Source organism: Podarcis cretensis (genome assembly GCF_951804945.1).
Source record: "Podarcis cretensis genome assembly, chromosome: 3".
Lineage (NCBI taxonomy): Eukaryota > Metazoa > Chordata > Lepidosauria > Squamata > Lacertidae > Podarcis > Podarcis cretensis.
In genome coordinates this window covers 35230633-35248505 of record NC_137172.1, presented here as the reverse complement: position 1 = coordinate 35248505, position 17873 = coordinate 35230633, and the positions used below count along the sequence as shown (strand labels likewise).

The window sequence follows — 17873 nt, the reverse complement described above, 5'->3', positions numbered from 1 at the left end:
AGCCTGTTTGCATATATGGCTGTAGTTCAAGGATAAAAATTTAAAATTAGCTGAGAGAAAGCACCATTAATCTGAATAAATATGCACATGCACTATGGAAACTTACTCATTTTTTTGTATTGTTTGTAGCTTTCAAGGCCAGTATTTTACTTTTCATTGCAATTCTGCACTTACTAGGGAGCAAGATCCAATGGCAGATTCTGCTAGAAAGGTGTATCGCAGCACCAACACTGATATGCGTAATTTAATAATGAAAAGTCAAAATGACTTGCTTTAAAATCAGTTTGTTTTTCAGAAAAAGACACTGCAGTATTATGTAAACATTCCACTGTCAGCTTTTTAGGCCACAAGTGCTGGGCACCACGAACAACTGTGGACATTTCCTTACACACCGCTGGCTGCTTTGAGCAAATGAACCATTACTTGCAGCGTTCTAAGGGACTGCTAGTGAACACACACAACACACACCTATATTGCTTTTTGTATTTGTTGCACAGGATGTCATTCTCTCTTGCCGGTTTTATCTGCGTTAGATTTTAAGTTTTCCTTTCGGTATGACTAACTGAACAAAAAAATAAATAATTTGCGGTGCTTCAAGGCGCTTTTTGCACTGCTTCTGTGACTGCGACCCTGTGCACTTTGCGACGTTTGTGACGCCTTTGAAGCGGTTTCCAAGCCGGGCTTGCTGCTTTCACCCAACCCGCCGCATTGTCATTTTTGCAGAAAACCACCAAACTGCGGAGAACGCGGCAACGGTGGCCGCGCGAAGCGGCGCGCGCTGAGCTCCGAGCCACTGCGGGCTGCGCGAGACTCCCGCCCCCACTCGCCTCTCATCCGCTTCATTAGCGAGGAGAAGCGGAGGAAGAAGAAGAAGAGAGGTGATGCTCGCAGGCGCAGGCGCACGAGGCCCGCGTGGGGAGGGAAGGGGGGGAAAGAGAGCCAAAGACCACACACACACAAACACACACCGAATGTGGGCGTGGCCTGACGCGCCGTTTCCTAGGAGCCGAAAGTGGAAGAAGGTCGAGTATGTAAAGCAGAGGGGCGGAGCCAAGGCCGCTCACTGGCTGAGAGCGAGGGTGAAGGGGCGGGGCCTAACGCCTCGACCTCTTGCTGCGCCTCAGGGATGGCGGGGGGGGGGGGGGGCGGCGCCTGGAGGGAACGGGGATTCATCCTTCCCCTCGCTCCTCTCCCTTGTCTCAGGGAGCCTCCGTTGGGCGGAGAGGACAGGTAAAGGCGCGCGGGGGGGGGGCGTGTGAAGGAGCCGCTGTCACCTTGGCTTGCTTTCCTTTCCGGCTGTCTCTGGGGAGGGGGGAGGCCGGTGTGTTGCTGGGGGGGGGAGGAAGGGGGCTGGGCAGGCGGTGCTGCTGCTCAGCCCCAAAGGCGAGGGGGGGGGGGAGATGCTGGAGGGGGCGGCCTAGGTAAGCCTACCTTTGTGATGTGATGTGGGGGGGGGGCGTGGCGCGGTGAGGGGGCCGGGGAACGTCTGAACGGAGCACTTTCTGGCACGCCCACGTGGAGTTTGTAGGCATGGTCCTTGGTGGGGGGAAATAGCGCTGCCGGTGGATTTGTGGAGAGGTTTTTTTGGGGGGGTGGGGAGTCAAGCGGCTCTGAAAAGGTGACTTCTAGTGGGGGGAGAAATGAAGGGCAAAGGTGTGTGGGTTGCAGCTGACGGGAAGGACGCGAGAATCCTCCGAGAAGTGCAGAGAGAGGGGCTTGCGTTGCTGTGCGCGTGGGCTCCGGAGGGACCCATTGGGGCCTGAGCTTGCAAAAAAGGCATTGGCATAAGATACACATGCTTAGGGAGAGGGGAGGTTGAAATGTATCCCTTGCTCTAAGGGAGGTCACCCCTCCAATCTCTGTATTTTTTGTCGCATAGAACTGCTGCATTCTTTTGGTGAACGTTCCCCTTCAGAGTCTCTCCCCCCCCCCTTTCCCACCTTCCTCAAAGCAATTTTGCAGGCAGTGTTACTTGTTTTGACTTAGTTAATTGTGAGCTTGGAGTAATGCCAGTTTGTATGTGTCAGGTCTCTCTCTCTTTCGGACCCCCCCCCCCCCACCTCTTGTTCTTTGCAGCAGCAGGGATAAAAGTCACACTTTAGCATAATCTAGAGGCTGGCTTGCATAGAGGGGCTTGCATTTAAGCACCACTTTAAAAAACAACATCAGCTTCTCAGAACTTCTGAATCGGAGTGGAAGTACTGTAAGAGGAAAAGAGTGACACTGCAGTTGCTTGTAGTTTACTATTGAAGGGAAGTAGACTAGGTGGGAATGTTACTATTTATATTAAAAAATAAAAACAAAATAAGGCAGCAATAACAATTTTTAGCATAAATGGCTAGGATTTCATGGAGATACTATCCATATATTCACAATATAATCCCAATACCAGTTAGTTTCTCTCATGGACTACCAAGTTTGGCTAATTACAGTATTCCGGAACACAACAGTTTTCAGTCGGTAGTATCTCTAACTCTTCTCTATACTATAAAATCACTTTACTTACTGTGTATGCTTTTACTGTGGTACGACTGCTCTCTAAACATGCACAAATATCACATGTTCATTAGTAGAACAAGAAGCCTCCTTTAATCTGTCAGGTGAAAACTAATTAACACTTTCCATGTCAAATTAGACTTCTAATTTTAAAGGACATATTAATCTGTGCTGCTCATGGCTCTGTAGATTACATGTGGTTGCCTTCTCGTGTTTACTTAGATTACTATGCAGTGTAATGTAAGTGCTATTTAGTTTTGATATTAAATCACATTTGGCAGATACATTTGACATTTGAAACTGTAGTGCTGAAACTTCTATGTGGAAAAGTTCGTTGTGGGTTGTACTGCATTCAGTGGTACATAATAACCCAATGTTTTTCTTTCATAATTTATTCAGAAAGCTAAGTTTTTGTTTCTAATAGCATTGACTTCTGCAGTCACCAAGTCATAGAAATTGATTCAGGCTACGTAGTTTGAGGGAATCCAGGAAATGGAATCTGTGATCACCACTTATTGAGCAAGCCAAATAACTGAAACTCATCCAGTAAGTGCTGGCTATATGCTTGCTTACTTTTTCGGCATCTTCAATAACATGCTTTCAGGTGGTGATTATGAAAATCAAAACTTATTCTAAAAGATGGCCAAGGGATTGGGGAGCAGGACTGGCTGTTACTTACTTGTCTTTGAGATTCAATACAGTTATCCTCAGTTCATCTTATGGATCCAAAGTAAGCAGTTCTGTACTGAGAAAAAAAAAGGGAGCTTCAGATCCCCTTTGAAGTTTCTCTGCGATATAGTCAATTTCCAATCTCGCCATCATTTTTCTTTATTTGTAAAATATGTAAATTGTTAGCATAGGACCTCTTGATAATGAATGTTCTTATTACAATTACTTCATGCTTCATGCTCAGGTAACTTTCTGTTCATGAATTTCATGGCTGAATAATGTTCCATGGCCTTTTAAATGTGTTCGTGGGACAGGGATTATTCATTTGTTTTTGTTTTATTATGTATTTTGTGTGCTCATTTTGTATTTTATGTTGGCAACTACACTGTGATCTTCAGATGAAGGGCAGTTATTTCCAGATAAATAAATGTGGTGCTTTTTCAAGAATTCTGAAAAAGATGGAAGACCTATGAGTAGGCATGCTGTACCACAGTCTATAGATGGATGGATACTCCAATCCCATAATATATGAAGTCCTTCCCATTCTATCCATAATCAGTTGGTAATAAATCAATCTCCTTCTACTATAGTAAATGGAAACAAGCATTCCTGCGAGGTAGTTGTGTCTGCAGTGAGGATGGGGTTTACTGGCAGAAATAAATGAGGCCATCAGACATGTCTATCTTTTACCTACTGAGTGATGGTTTAGGTAGTATCACAAGGTGAAGCAAGTGAGAACTTTATGGCCTACCCTGCCTCTTCCTGTCTTCATGGCTGAACTATCCATTTCCACTATGCTTGTGGCAACATTTTTCTGTAGGTTGTTCTAGCCACTCCTCAGGACCTCTCTTTAGTTGTTCCCATATCTAGGTGAAAGATGCCAAGGAAACAGCAAAGCTATAGTTGTCATAAAAAAGTATTTAATTTTGTTTTAGCATTTGCACTGTTTGCATGTTTTGCAAATGTTTGCAAGGTATACAGTGGTACCTTGGGTTACAAACACTTCGGGTTACAAACTCCGCTAACCCGGAAGTAGTACCTTGGGTTGAGAACTTTGCCCCCAGATAAGAACGGAAATCGTGCAGCAGCTGAGCGGCGGCAGCGGGGGGCCCCATTAGCAAAAGTGCGCCTCAGGTTAAGAACAGTTTCGGGTTAAGAATGGACCTCCGGAACAAATTAAGTTCATAACCCGAAGTACCATTGTACTTTATACTTCATAGCTGATGTACGTTGACTTCATTTTCCTTAAATGCTATTTACTTTCCTGTCCTTTTTTCTTACAAGTTCACAAGTTCCTGACTGTTATCTACATGCATGTCTTTCTGATATTCTTAATGAATAGGTTGTTAGGCTCCTTCCAGCATTGAATGTGATTTCATTTGACATGATACTTCCTAATTGGGGAATGATTTGTGGATGCGGGTACTGACTAGAGACAGAGCCAACCTATAGGCTGCTGAATACGCTCCTCATTATGACAACACTTAAATTGTTTCCTCAAGCTTTGTCCTAAGCAGAGAAGTAGCAATGATAAGTTCTGTAACATCTTCTGCTATAATATCAAATTTCCCCTCTCACTTTTTCAGTAGTACAGTAGTAAGGTAAAGGTAAAAGGACCCCTGACCATTAGTTCCAGTCGTGGACAACTCTGGGGTTGTGGTGCTCATCTCGCTTTATTGGCCTAGGGAGCTGGCGTACAGCTTCCGGGTCATGTGGCCAGCATGACTAAGCCACTTCTGGTGAACCAGAGCAGCACACGGAAACGCCGTTTACCTTCCCGCCGGAGCGGTACCTATTTATTTACTTGCATTTTGACGTGCTTTCGGACTGCTAGGTTGGCATGAGCAAGGACCGAGCAACGGGAACTCACTCTGTCATGGGGATTCAAACTGCCAACCTTCTGATTGGCAAGTCCTAGGGTCTGTGGTTTAACCCACAGCGCCACCCGTGTCCTACTTGTTCTCACTTCTCATTTGGGTTTGAGGGCTAGTGATACTGAATATATACCGTGTTAATCTAGGGCCATGACATTTGCAGCATGATGCTAAAGCTGAAAAGTGTGTTTTAAAAATATAATTATTGCATATTTCCCATGTCCATCTTCAAGAGGTCAGGGTAGTTGGACACTATTAAAAATATGCCCAAAATCTGTAGAATAAATATAAAAGCAAAATCAATCACTCTAAAGAAAGAACAATTCAGCCCAATTTCAAGGTTTCACCACCCAGGCAGTTCTAAAAATGGTATACATATTAAAAGTCTTCAAAGATAGATTCTGGAAGCCTACCTTTGGTTCCATCCACATGGGGCTACCACTGTGTTCTTCCTTTCTGACTTAACCTGGCTGTTGTTGTTTAGTCGTGTCCGACTTCGTGATCCCATGGTCCAGAGCACGCCAGGCACTCGTGTCTTCCACTGCCTCCCGCAGTTTGGTCAAACTCATGTTTGTAGCTTCGAGAACACTGTCCAACCATCTCGCCCTCTGTCGTCCCCATCTCCTTGTGCCCTCAATCTTTCCCAACATCAGGGTCTTTTCCAGGGAGTCTTCTCTTCTCATGAGGTGGCCGAAGTACTGGAGCCCCTTCCAGTGAGCACTCAGGGCTGATTTCCTTAAGAATGGATTGGTTTGATCTTCTTGCAGTCCATGGGACTCTCAAGAGTCTCGTCCAGCACCATAATTCAAAAGCATCAATTCTTTGGCGATCAGCCTTCTTTATGGTCCAGCTCTCACTTCCATACATCACTACTGGGAAAACCATAGCTTTAACTATATGGACCTTTGTTGGCAAGGTGATGTCTCTGCTTTTTAAGATGCTAAAATGTTCCAATAATTCCTTATGATACTTCAGATTGCACATGAGAAGAACCATGCAAAGCATGCAGGACTCAAGCCATTTAGAGTTTTAAAGGCACAATTGTTGCTTTGCAGAATTCCAAAACACACTCAGGCTGTGAGTCTGAGTGACAGGCAAGCCCTTTTCAGTTTAACTATGATTTTGAATTTGAAGGGGTGGCTAAGGTAGGCTAGGAATAAATGGAATAATAAGGGCAAATATGCCCTGAAGTTAAATGCAAACCAGGGAGAAACAATTTTCAAAGTCAATATCTCACAAAGTGTGCCCTCCAGTCAACCTTCAGCTACGTGCGCTGAAATAGCTTAGTTTTTGCGTGGGTTTACTTTTTGAAATATGTGGTATAAATAATTGTGCACACACATTCTTAATTAAAGAATTGTGACCTAAACGGCGTTTCCGTGTGCGGCTCTGGCTCGCCAGAGCAGCGATGTCACGCTGGCCACGTGACCCGGAAGTGTCTCCGGACAGCGCTGGCCCCTGGCCTCTTAAGTGAGATGGGCGCACAACCCCAGAGTCTGTCAAGACTGGCCCGTACGGGCAGGGGTACCTTTACCTTTATATTCTTCCAGTGGGAACTTGACCCAAATAAGTTATGTAAGAGCTGATTTGTCTTCCTCAAATTTCAAAGTATTACTGGGATCCGAATCTACCAGAAATAGTAAGATGAAGACTAGCTTATTTGTGTTTAATGGAAATTTTATAGAAATTTTAGGGGCTTGATTACTGTGCTCAGTAGTAAACAGTGATATTTGGTAACCCTACTAGATAATGTGTGAAGCTGTGCCATTCATTTACATGAGAACTTCAGGTTGTGTTCTGAATTTTTACATACATATTCTACCCCCCCCCCCCAATATCCTAGAATGACAAAACCACCTGCTATATATTAAAGAAAAATTCCTATAGGGTACTTTGCTTCAGAACATTTTCTGATACAAAGCTAAAAACTTTGAAATTGCCAGACTTTGAAATGGTAATGTATTTACAGCTGATTACGAATTAACGTACGAAATGATTTATTTATTTTTTGCAGGCAAAAAATGGCTTAGAAAATTTCGGAATATTTTCCACCCATCCCTAGTTAGTCAATTAAGACTGCTCTCTGGAAACACAGAATATATGGTGGTTCTGAACATACATCCTAGTATGTTTTCCATGCTTAATTGGCATTACTTTGAGCAAGTGCTACTCAAATGCACTGAAATTCTCTGGGTTTGTAAGACCTAATGTAACTTTTGTGTTTAAAGGAAAAGAATTGCAAGTAAACCAATTTAACACCAGGCGTATATCAATGTGTGGACATACTGAATAAGATAAAAAAACCCTGTCTGCTGATGGTTCTGCAGTACCATTATTTCCATTATTCCTATCCTACTTCACTGCCCCCTTTTCTGTCTCCTCACAAATTTTGTTGCAGAATTCTAGTGACCTAGATCACACCTGCACCATCCATTTGAAATGCTATTATACCACTTGAACAGTCAAGGACAATAATGGGAACTGTAGTTTGAGGGTGACCCCACAGAGCTGCAGTTCTCAGCACTGCTAACAAACTAGCTTTCTGTGGATTCTCCATGACTATTGAAGAGGTATAATAGTGCTTTAAATGTATGGTGTGGATGTGACCTTGGAGTGGTGAAATAATTCCTGAGCTGATACAATTATTTTGGACTTCAGAATATTTTCCATATATGTGGAATGTCTTAATTTTTGCAACCCCTGAGCTCATTGTGGGGGGGGGGGTGAAAAAGGGGCCTTTCCCACCATTGTCCTACATTCTGGAATGTGCTTTTTCCTTTCCATACCTGAAATTTCTGTTGTTTTAGCGTTTTGGGGTTTTGTATTGCTATATAGGACTTGGAGATTTTAAAAATTATATGTGGTTTAAACAAATAATAAATTGTACTCAGTATTTTAGCAAGTAGTAGTAGTTAGTGCTGTATTGCTAGAAAGAGTCTTTAGTGATTACAATCTTGTGCATATTTGGCAATAGAAGTATAAACTGCATTGTTGAATAGACGTTATAACACACCGTTGAGGGAACTCTCCTTTTTGTTTGTTAAAGGTGGCTTTCTAGAAGATGACCATAGAGGATCTTCCAGACCCTTCCATAGAAGGAGATCCTTTGACTAAAAGATACCAGTATCTTATTCCGGGTTCTGAAGATTCAATCACCTATTCTGTTTCTGCAGCACCAATGCCTTCTGAATGTGGTAAGCATAATTATAAAAAGGAATAACTTGTAACAACTGTTTTCAGAATGTTAAGTTGCGGAAGATGCATGCAGATGGATTTCAGAATGATGCACTCAACTCGGAAAACAAAGTTCATTTCGAAATGGTCTCATCTGTCTCCCGTATCTAAAATGTGTCAAATCCGCATCAAATCAATGTGCTAGATGCTGTAGAATACAATCAATTTTACAGTCTCCCCAAGCAATCAATTTATTATTCAAATAATGCATAAACGATGAAGATTTCATCTCCCAAAGTAACACTTATTCCAAAATGACATTTTCCCAGCACTCACCAGACAGCAATATTTTGGTGTGAGGCATCTATATTATTTGGAGTGCTGTGTGAAATAATTGTGGAAATATCACAGGAGCCTATTGGCTAGCATTCATGACAATGTATGTGTGAAGGAGTTGTGTGATGTAGTGAATAGAGAGACTGGGGAGATGGCTACTCAGGAAAAAAGTGCAGTGGGGTGACTGCTTCAGCCAGAGCCCATTCATTAAGTTAAAATTTGAGTAGGGGCACATTGGAAACTGCATATGCCTCAACATTTTACAGTTGGGGCACTTTTGTACAGTAGTACCTCGGGTTACATACACTTCAGGTTACATACCCTTCAGGTTACAGACTCCCCTAACCCAGAAATAGTACCTTGGTTTAAGAACTTTGCTTCAGGATGAGAACACAAATCATGCTCCGGTGGTGCAGCGGCAGCGGGAGGCGCCATTAGCTAAAGTGGTGCTTCAGGTTAAGAACAGTTTCAGGTTAAGAACGGACCTCTGGAACGAATTAAGTACTTAACCTGAGGTATCACTGTATACTTATTGGCTCGTCATAGCCTGCATTAAGGGTATGTGTGTATTTTTCATGTGAGCGCACATGAATTAAGAATGCTTCAAGCTGGCCCTGTATGTGTTCATTTTAATCCTTACCACAAATACAGCTCTGTGATAGCCTGAGGAAAAACAGAAATTCACTGACCTTCAGTTTCCATCACTTGGCCAAGTGAGGCATCTAGTTTCCATGCCTTCTAAAAATAGCCCCAGCAGGCTTTATTTCCCCCCGCCTTTCCCCTATTTCCCAAGGTTTTGTTAGTATTCTCTTAATGGGGAGGACGCCACTGGTGCCTTCTGTGTCATCGTCCTAATTATATTTTTCTCTTCTCCAGCTTCTGCATCCTTGTTTACCCACATCAAAGTGAAATGTGCACACAGGGCCTGAACCCTTTTCTTATGCACACATTCCTTCCTGCAGTGCAAGTTATGTACATGTTTCTGGCCCTGCGTGTCACAGGTTCATGCCCAAACATACTTTTCCTTTTCCTAGGTGCTGCAGGAGACACAATATCATCATTTGGGCCAGCCCCATTTCAAGCAGGGTTGATGATGCAGGGTTATTTGAATTACCCATGAGCACAACAGCTATCTTTGCAGTATGCTGCTAAATTTTAATCCCTTCTTAAACCCACCACTTGGGAAGAATGTGTTCAGTCCCCACTGGGAATGCTTGTTTGCTGCTTGGATTTCTTTAGAATTAAATCTCTCCTGTAGCGTCAGAAACTATGGCCGGTAACATTGCTTTAGTAATGAACTCTCCTTCATGTTAGTCTAGGTGGCCTCCTAGGACTTGCTACTTCCTTACCCAGCTTTTGTGGGCTATGATTGCTGTATATGACAGCAGCAACTGCATTATGATCCATACCTCAGCAATTATGGCATGACTTTTACAGGTGGCTCCAATTCACAAGGCTGTGTGGGAAAACAATAAGTATGAGACGGACCTCTCTGGTGTAAAGAAAGCTGCTCTCAGGCACCAATGTTTACTTTAAAACTTCTTGCAAAGATCTCTGACTGTGCATAGTATTAAATTCTTGGATTTGGAAGAAATAGTAATTCTTGGAATCTGTTGCTAGTGCCAGTCCTAAACATGCTTGCGCAGACACGAGCTTGAGTGCCCACAGGTTGTGCTTCAGTCTCATTCGAAATTCAGCACACATTGTCTCTATTTAGCTAGAGACTCTTTATTATAGAGTTGCCTTATTTTTTTTTGTCAGTTCCTGAATATGTTTCAGTGAACTGACAGATCAGGCTGATAAGATGGCGAACCACCTTGGCAATTCATCACACAAAGGTCTTGTTTAGTGATTTTACCCTGTTCTTCAAAATCTTAATTGAAGGCTGTATAGCAAGAACTGTGGGGAAGCCAGAGCACTAACATGCTCAGACTAATATTTCATGCATGGCCAAATTCATCCATCAAGAACTTGCAAGCCAAAAGTTTTCATGGTTTGGTTAAGGATTGTACCCACCTGAAATAAATAGCATGCTGCCAGGTAGATTTTCACTTTGAAAAGTACAAGCGTTAATCAGCGGTGACAAAGTGACATGTTAGAACAAGTGATCCAGCTCTTAATTATTGTAGAAATATCAAGTAGTGACTAAAAAACAAAACAAAACAAAAAAACATTTCTCCAAATTATATACATTGTGCTTGCTTGACAGTTGAATAGCCTGCTTGCTTTCAAGTGAATGTTTGTAATGCTCCCTATTTTCTATGTTGTACAGTCACTCCACAGTTCTAAGAACTCTCCAGTGCAAGGCTCTCTGTGAGAGGCAGTTCGACTCTAGCTCATCCTGAAGGAGATGTCTTACTCATGAGCACATTAACGGTAGAATGCCTTTAGTCAGGCTAGTAAGAGAAACTATATAAAAGGGCTTGTCAGTCAGCTCAGTATTTATTTCACTGATCCTCTGCAGTGTGCAGGGCTTTCCCAGTAGGCACAGCAGTATATCTCAATGTTGTTTCAATTCAGCATATGTTCCTTGAATGTCACTTTTTTAAAACATCAATTTCTCTCCACAAGCCCGCTTGATCTTCAGCATATGAAACTTCTTTCGTTTGTTGGCAAATACACTGATTGGCACACTATTAATGCATTTTTAAAGCTAATTCTCCTTCAAGTTCTTGTGGGAATAAATGCCTTAGTCCTGAAAAGAAAGTTGTGCATCCTGAGTTTATCCTGATTTGCTTGCACAGTGGTTGTATGTTGCCTTGTTAATCATTCATCCCATACTTTTCAGTGCATTTCCCTGTCATCTCCCTACCTGTGGAGAGTCCTAGTTTTTTTTAATAAAGTATATTTGTTGTACCAGGGTGACAGAGTGCTTTGATACACTTTCACTGTGCAAATCTTAATTTCCGGTATGTGCCTGAATGCGTCCCACAAAATACTGCCAGTTTGGAGGCAACCTCTTCCTTCACAAGTAGCATGGAAATGCAGTGGGCCAGCAGAGAGCCGATCCTTTTTGCACCAGTCTGCTTAGTGGACGGGACGCAGGTGGCGCTGTGGGTTAAAGCCTCAGCGCCTAGGGCTTGCCGATCGAAAGGTCGGCGGTTCGAATCCCTGTGGCGGGGTGCGCTCCCGCTGCTCGGTCCCAGCGCCTGCCAACCTAGCAGCTCGAAAGCACCTCCAGGTGCAAGTAGATAAATAGGGATCGCTTACCAGCGGGAAGGTAAACGGCGTTTCCGTGTGCAGCTCTGGCTCTGGCTCTGGCTCCGGCCAGAGCAGCGATGTCACGCTGGCCACGTGACCCGGAAGTGTCTCCGGACAGCGCTGGCCCCTGGCCTCTTAAGTGAGATGGGCGCACAACCCCAGAGTCTGTCAAGACTGGCCCGTACGGGCAGGGGTACCTTTACCTTTTTTACTGCTTAGTGGAAGGCTTTCCACCCTCTCAGCCTGTATTTCCATTCTGCCCATTGAAAAGGAGACTCCCCCCCTCCCCTTGTGGGAATCGTGGAAGTGCAAGCCACTAATAGAGACATGTTGAAAAATGAAAGAGAAGCAGGCTAGTACCGTATTTTTCCGTGTATAAGACGATGCTTTTTGCTAAAAAAGAATTAGGCAAAAATTGGGTGTCATCTTATACACGGATAGTGAATGCAGAGGGGGGACGTGTGATTAATGGCAGCAGCAAGAAGAAGATTGGCAGTGGCAATTGGGCAGGCAATTGGCGGCTACGGCAAGTGGGCAGATGGGCTGTTGGTGGTGGCGGGCAAGCAGACAATTGGCTGCAGTGAGGTGTGCGATCGGCAGTGACTGTGGCAAGCAATCGGCAGTGGCGGGCAGGTGGGTGAGCGATTGGCGGAAGTGACCTCCCCCACCCCCTAAAAAAGCTAAACAACCTTAATTTCTTAATTTTGGGTTAAAAAAATTAGGGGTCGTCTTATACATGGGGGCGTCTTATAGACAGAAAAATATGATAATTTTCATAGACTTGTTTACAAGGCTGTGATATATGTGAGTTTTAGAATCATAGAATCATAGAATCATAGAGTTGGAAGAGACCACAAGGGCCATCGAGTCCAACCCCCTGCCAAGCAGGAAACACCATCATAGCACTCCTGACATATGGTTGTCAAGCCTCTGCTTAAAGACCTCCAAAGAAGGAGACTCCACCACACACCTTGGCAGCAAATTCCACTGTCGAACAGCTCTTACTGTCAGGAAGTTCTTCCTAATGTTTAGGTGGAATCTTTTTTCTTGTAGTTTGGAACCATTGCTCCGTGTCCGCTTCTCTGGAGCAGCAGAAAACAACCTTTCTCCCTCCTCTATGTGACATCCTTTTATGTGACAGAATTGGGCAAACCAGAGCTTGAATCAACGTGGTCAACTTGCCACTGCTCCATACAAATCCTCATCTGCTTCCCTGCCCGTGTCAACCAGGGACATGTGCTCTTTTCTGTAATGCAGATGCATATACCCCATGTTGCTCATCATTCCTGGTCTTGTCACTGCTTGGTCTGTCCTCATGCTTGCAAAGAGATTTTAATATGAGCCAGCAGTTGCTGTTTTCTCCTCTATTATTGCTCATGCCCCTCTTCTTTTCTATTTCTTCTTCCCTAAGCTGACCACATTTGGGAAACTGCATATTATAAACTGGGGTCGTTCTTTCTCTTCTTGTATCCTCAGCACCTTACCAATGTATGAAGCTCTGCTTCATGTTGGGAAGAAGGCAATTGTCAAAGCTAATCTGTTTTAATTAGAAAAACCTTCCTTGCGTGGCCAAGGATAAGGGTGGTTAGCTCTCAAACTTTACCTGTTAATAGCCTTCCTGATGACTGACCTAACTGTGCAGTCACTAAAAATGTTTAATTGTGCCATAAATAAAACCAATTCCAACTGTACAGCTCTCTTAGTGCCAATAAATTGATCTGTTTATCCACTCCAACGCTGCATACATCAATAGGTTTTTATTTAACCCACATCCTTAAATTTTCTTAACTGACAAACAGATGCAGTTAACTAAGAAGTAAGGAACTGCTACTGCTTATTCCTTATGCAAACTCTGTAAATTCTCAATAGCTAGCAAAATGTTGATTAATTAGGCTAAGCTAGGTTTCTGATGAGTGGCTTCATTTCTGATGCTAATTATTCTGGGTTATATAAGTTAACTTTGTGTGTTAGATTTCCTCCTCCCCGCTCTGCTGCTGTAGCCCAGTATTCCAGAATGATTGCTGAATTAAACTTCACATTTTGCAGAGAGGCACACAACTCTTATGAGGACCAAACTACTTGTTACACGCAATTTCATATATATATGTTCCTGAAAAGATTCAAAACAAAACAGCTGCTTGAGACTAAAGCCCAGAGCAAAAAAAATTGGGAGTAGTGCTTAACGCTTTCACTGCAAGTTATATTTCATCTTAGAACTGCCTACCCCAAAACTTTTTGCTTTTCTTCCTAGATAGGAAGAACTACGTTAAGGGCTATTTTTAGAGGAAATAATGTCCACAAGAGACATCATCATTGCCTCAAAGAGTTACTTTTTCATTAAGCAAAAATCTGTTCAAGGGAATATTACACAGAACTCTGCCCAACAGTAGTTTGGTCCAGAGTTTATTCTTCCTGTGAAGTAATTTCTTTTTTCCTGAACTATGCTGTATAGAACAATTATGTGTTGATATTTGAGGCTTCTATTTTGTGGATATTCTTTATATTTTGTCTTTTCAATAATAAAGCTATAGTGTTTGCCATCAAGTCAGAGAATTTGTAACTGTTTGTTTATATGTACATCATGTTCACAAATTTGTTGGGCATTTCTTACTGCAAAGTACTTTAGAAACTCAACCTACTTTTTCTTATTCCCATAGAGTTCTCCTTTTTTGATCCTAATGATGCGGCATGTCAGGAGATTCTGTTCAACCCCAAAACATCTGTGTCTGAACTATTTGCTATCTTAAGACAATGGGTCCCCCAAGTTCAACAGAACATTGATGTCATTGGGAGTGAGGTGAGAAATATATGATGATTTATAAAGAAAGGTATTTTTTGTGTGTGTGCCTTGACTTCTTTGTGGAACTAACTAACTCACTCTGCTTTTATTTGAGAGCTAATGTTATCAAAATAGCATCACCTCTGCGGTGCTTTGGGCTTAGAAATTCAGCTGTTAAAATAAAACTTGAATTCTTGGTATTATATTAAAAGTGAGTGAGCACCACAAAAGTGGATTTTATCTTGTATTTTTATGCTGTGAACTGCCCTTAGATCTACAGATGAACTTTATGCTGTGAACTGCCCTGAGATCTACAGAGATCTATAGATTTCATAAAAAATAAAATAAAAAGTGTATTGGGTGTTAGCATATATTCCTAGGCTTTCATAAGCCTAGCAGATAACAAAGTTCCCTGCTGAAACCCTGGAGAGCTACTGCTATTCAGTATAGACAATGTTGAACTTGATGGACCCAAGAGTCTGGCATTGTGTAAAGCAGCTTTCTGTTCCCAAGATAGTGTTAACAGAAGCATAACGTGAATGCATTAAAGGAGAATATTTTGTTAATGTTGATGTTGTGAACCACCCTGTGATCTTTGGATGAAGGGCAATATAGAAATGTAATAAATGATAATAATGACAACAACAACATGACAATAAGCCATTAACTATCCCTTTGTTGCTGTGAAATGTATAACCAAATTGGTCTGATAATGTAATGAGATGAAATTTGTTGGCAGGCATTGCCGTGAGACTGAGATCTTTTTAGGTTAAATAGCTGAATCATATATGGTTCTGTTCTATTGTTTCTGCAGATCATTAAGAGAGGCTGCAATGTGAATGACAGAGATGGATTGACTGACATGACTCTCTTGCATTACACATGCAAGTCAGGGGCTCATGGTATTGGTGAGTGAATCAATTTGAGACCTTCACTGCCAGCTGTCTTTCTAGCAGAAGGAGAGGTTTCTCTACCTTTTCCACTGGCTGTGCTGCCACCGTGCTTAGATTGACGGGTTGAGGAGGGCTGTATCCTTGAGGCTATCCATGTACCCAGTGGGAATATTCTTTAGCTATATTAAAACTGCTAAGCTGCTTCTTGATCACAGAAGAGTTCTCAAAGATGCATAAGAAGTACAATCTCATGAACTTGTCAAGTAATGGTTAAGCAATAACCTTTTAGCAGCTGAGAAAAGCATGTACTGAATCGGCAGAAAGTCCAAGCAACAGCCTTTTGAAAACAGCAATGAACAATGCTGTTGAAGGCTTGCCATAAAAGGGATGGTTTTCATTAGTTAATGAAAGATTATTAAGGAAATGTGCCTGATTCCTCTTTCCATTCCTAAGTCTCTAGAGATTATTGAGTATCTGCATAATCACCCAATCTTCCATAAAAGTGGAGCCTGGAAGCTATATGGTCACGTCTCTTTGATTGTACTCAGTAGTGTGCTTGTTTGTGGTTTCTTCTTGCCAAGTCTTCTAAAGATAGCAGACTCTAAGATGAAAGCATCAGATTTTCACCTCCAGGGTTGTTGTTTTTTGCCTGTTCTATGTCTCTGTAAGTTTTGTGACCTTCTACATAGCACTTTTTGATACACATTTTCCCCTAGCAACACTGTGCAGGTGATTAAACACAATGCAAGTGATATCATTTGAATTGGAATTTGATTCTTAATCTTGAAACATGATTAATAAAACTATTGGAAGGATGCAGTGTGGAAACATGCTTTCTAAAATCACCTGACATTCAAAAACGAATGCTTTAAATTCTAACCCGGTCTCTGTTGGCTTTGTGTATGTGTGTCTATACATGCTTTAGAGCTGCGACTCATGATCCACTTGAGGTAGAGCATTTGCTTTAAACCTGTCTTACTCATATTCAAGCCAACAAGCATATCTCCCTTGGCACAAGTGTTCTGGTTTGATGTGCTTTGGCATTGTGCCGCTGAGTAAATGACCCACTCTGCCTGGGGTGGTTGTGCATCAGCCCTGTGCCATCATACCCAGTGCAGGGTAGGGAATATGATTCATTGTGAGTCAGCTCATGTCCCATCATTCCTGTTTTAAGATACAAAGGATATTTCAGCCCCTTCTCTTACTTCTGCAAACCAAGACTTAATTAAGCCTTAAATCAAAGCATTTTGAGCTGCCTGACGTGTCATAAAAATCCTACAGAGAAGCCACTTCTATGTAGAACTGAATGCAAAAGCCACATATAGGCTTTCCCCCTGCAAGTGCACATAGGAAGTCCTGTAAAGCTTACTTTCACTTTATTTTCCTAACTGTGTTCAAAGGCAATAACTGCCTGACTAGTCCTTAAATCTGTCTTGTCAAAGAACATCTTGCTTCAAATGCCTTGGCTTCATAACTGTTGCTGTAAAGTTGCCAACAATCTTTGGACATGATGTCCAATTACCTAACATATTGATACAGCCTGTTAAATAACCACAAAGCCAGTTATAAAGTGCCGTTTTTAAAAATCTGCTTTGCAGGGGATGTTGATACTGCCGCCAAATTTGCCTCCCAACTTATTGACTTGGGTGCAGATATCAATTTGAGGAGCCGTTGGACAAACATGAATGCTTTGCACTATGCTGCCTACTTTGATGTTCCAGAACTCATTAGCGTCATTTTGAAAAATGCAAAGTCAAAAGGTAAATATTGCCAAATGTAATAGCAATAGATGCTGTATTTCTTACCTGTGTTGATACCTTCAGTGTCACAAAACGGCTTCCCCCCATGTTATTTTTCTTGACACGTGTATGAAACTGACTGAAAAATGGAGCGTGATTTGCATCTTAAGGCATCTGTTGTGAGAACATGGTCCAACAGTCCAAAATGGCATTGCTGGTCCAGTTTGTCTCTTCCCCATCTGTGCTATGCAGTGAATCTTAGCTGTGTCTTGATGCAGCTCTGTCTTTTCCAACTTTGGTTCATCATCATTGACCGTTACATCATTGGTTGTGGGTAGGGGCATGGAGAACTTTACATGTCCACAGTTTGTCCTTTACAGTGTCCAGATAGTCAGATGCATATTTACCATCCATGTCCATCTGAATATGCTGACATTGTTAAAAAGCACATTTCTGCCATTCAAAGCTGCATATTTTGAACCTTACAAAGGTAATGCATCTTATGACAAAGTATGGAAAGCAACGTCAGAAGTGAACATGTATGATGTGCAAACTTTTCTCTATTCTAAATTTTTGTATCTTTGTTTGGAATTCTTCTTTCACTTTGTCATTTTTGTAGCTCAGTAGTAACATTCCATGTCAATTGCATTCCACGTTTTAATATTTTGTTGGAAGCCGGCTTGAGTGGCTGGGGCAACCCAATCAGATAGTT

The 17873-nt window shown here is 42.2% G+C and overlaps 1 protein-coding gene across 2 annotated transcripts in view; it reads left to right on the top strand.

Moving 5' to 3' along the window:
* The first annotated feature begins 1137 nt into the window (after positions 1-1137).
* CLIP4 (CAP-Gly domain containing linker protein family member 4) overlaps positions 1138-17873 on the top strand; it is a 38361-nt gene continuing 21625 nt past the window's right edge. For both annotated transcript variants that reach the window (XR_013836868.1, XM_079969248.1), the window contains exons 1-5: positions 1138-1230; positions 8086-8233; positions 14408-14547; positions 15344-15437; positions 17021-17182. Coding sequence is in view for 1 of the 2 variants with exons in the window: in XM_079969248.1 (XP_079825374.1) it covers positions 8101-8233; positions 14408-14547; positions 15344-15437; positions 17021-17182 (529 nt within the window). In the remaining variant the exon portion in view is untranslated. The remainder of the gene's footprint in view (positions 1231-8085; positions 8234-14407; positions 14548-15343; positions 15438-17020; positions 17183-17873) is intronic.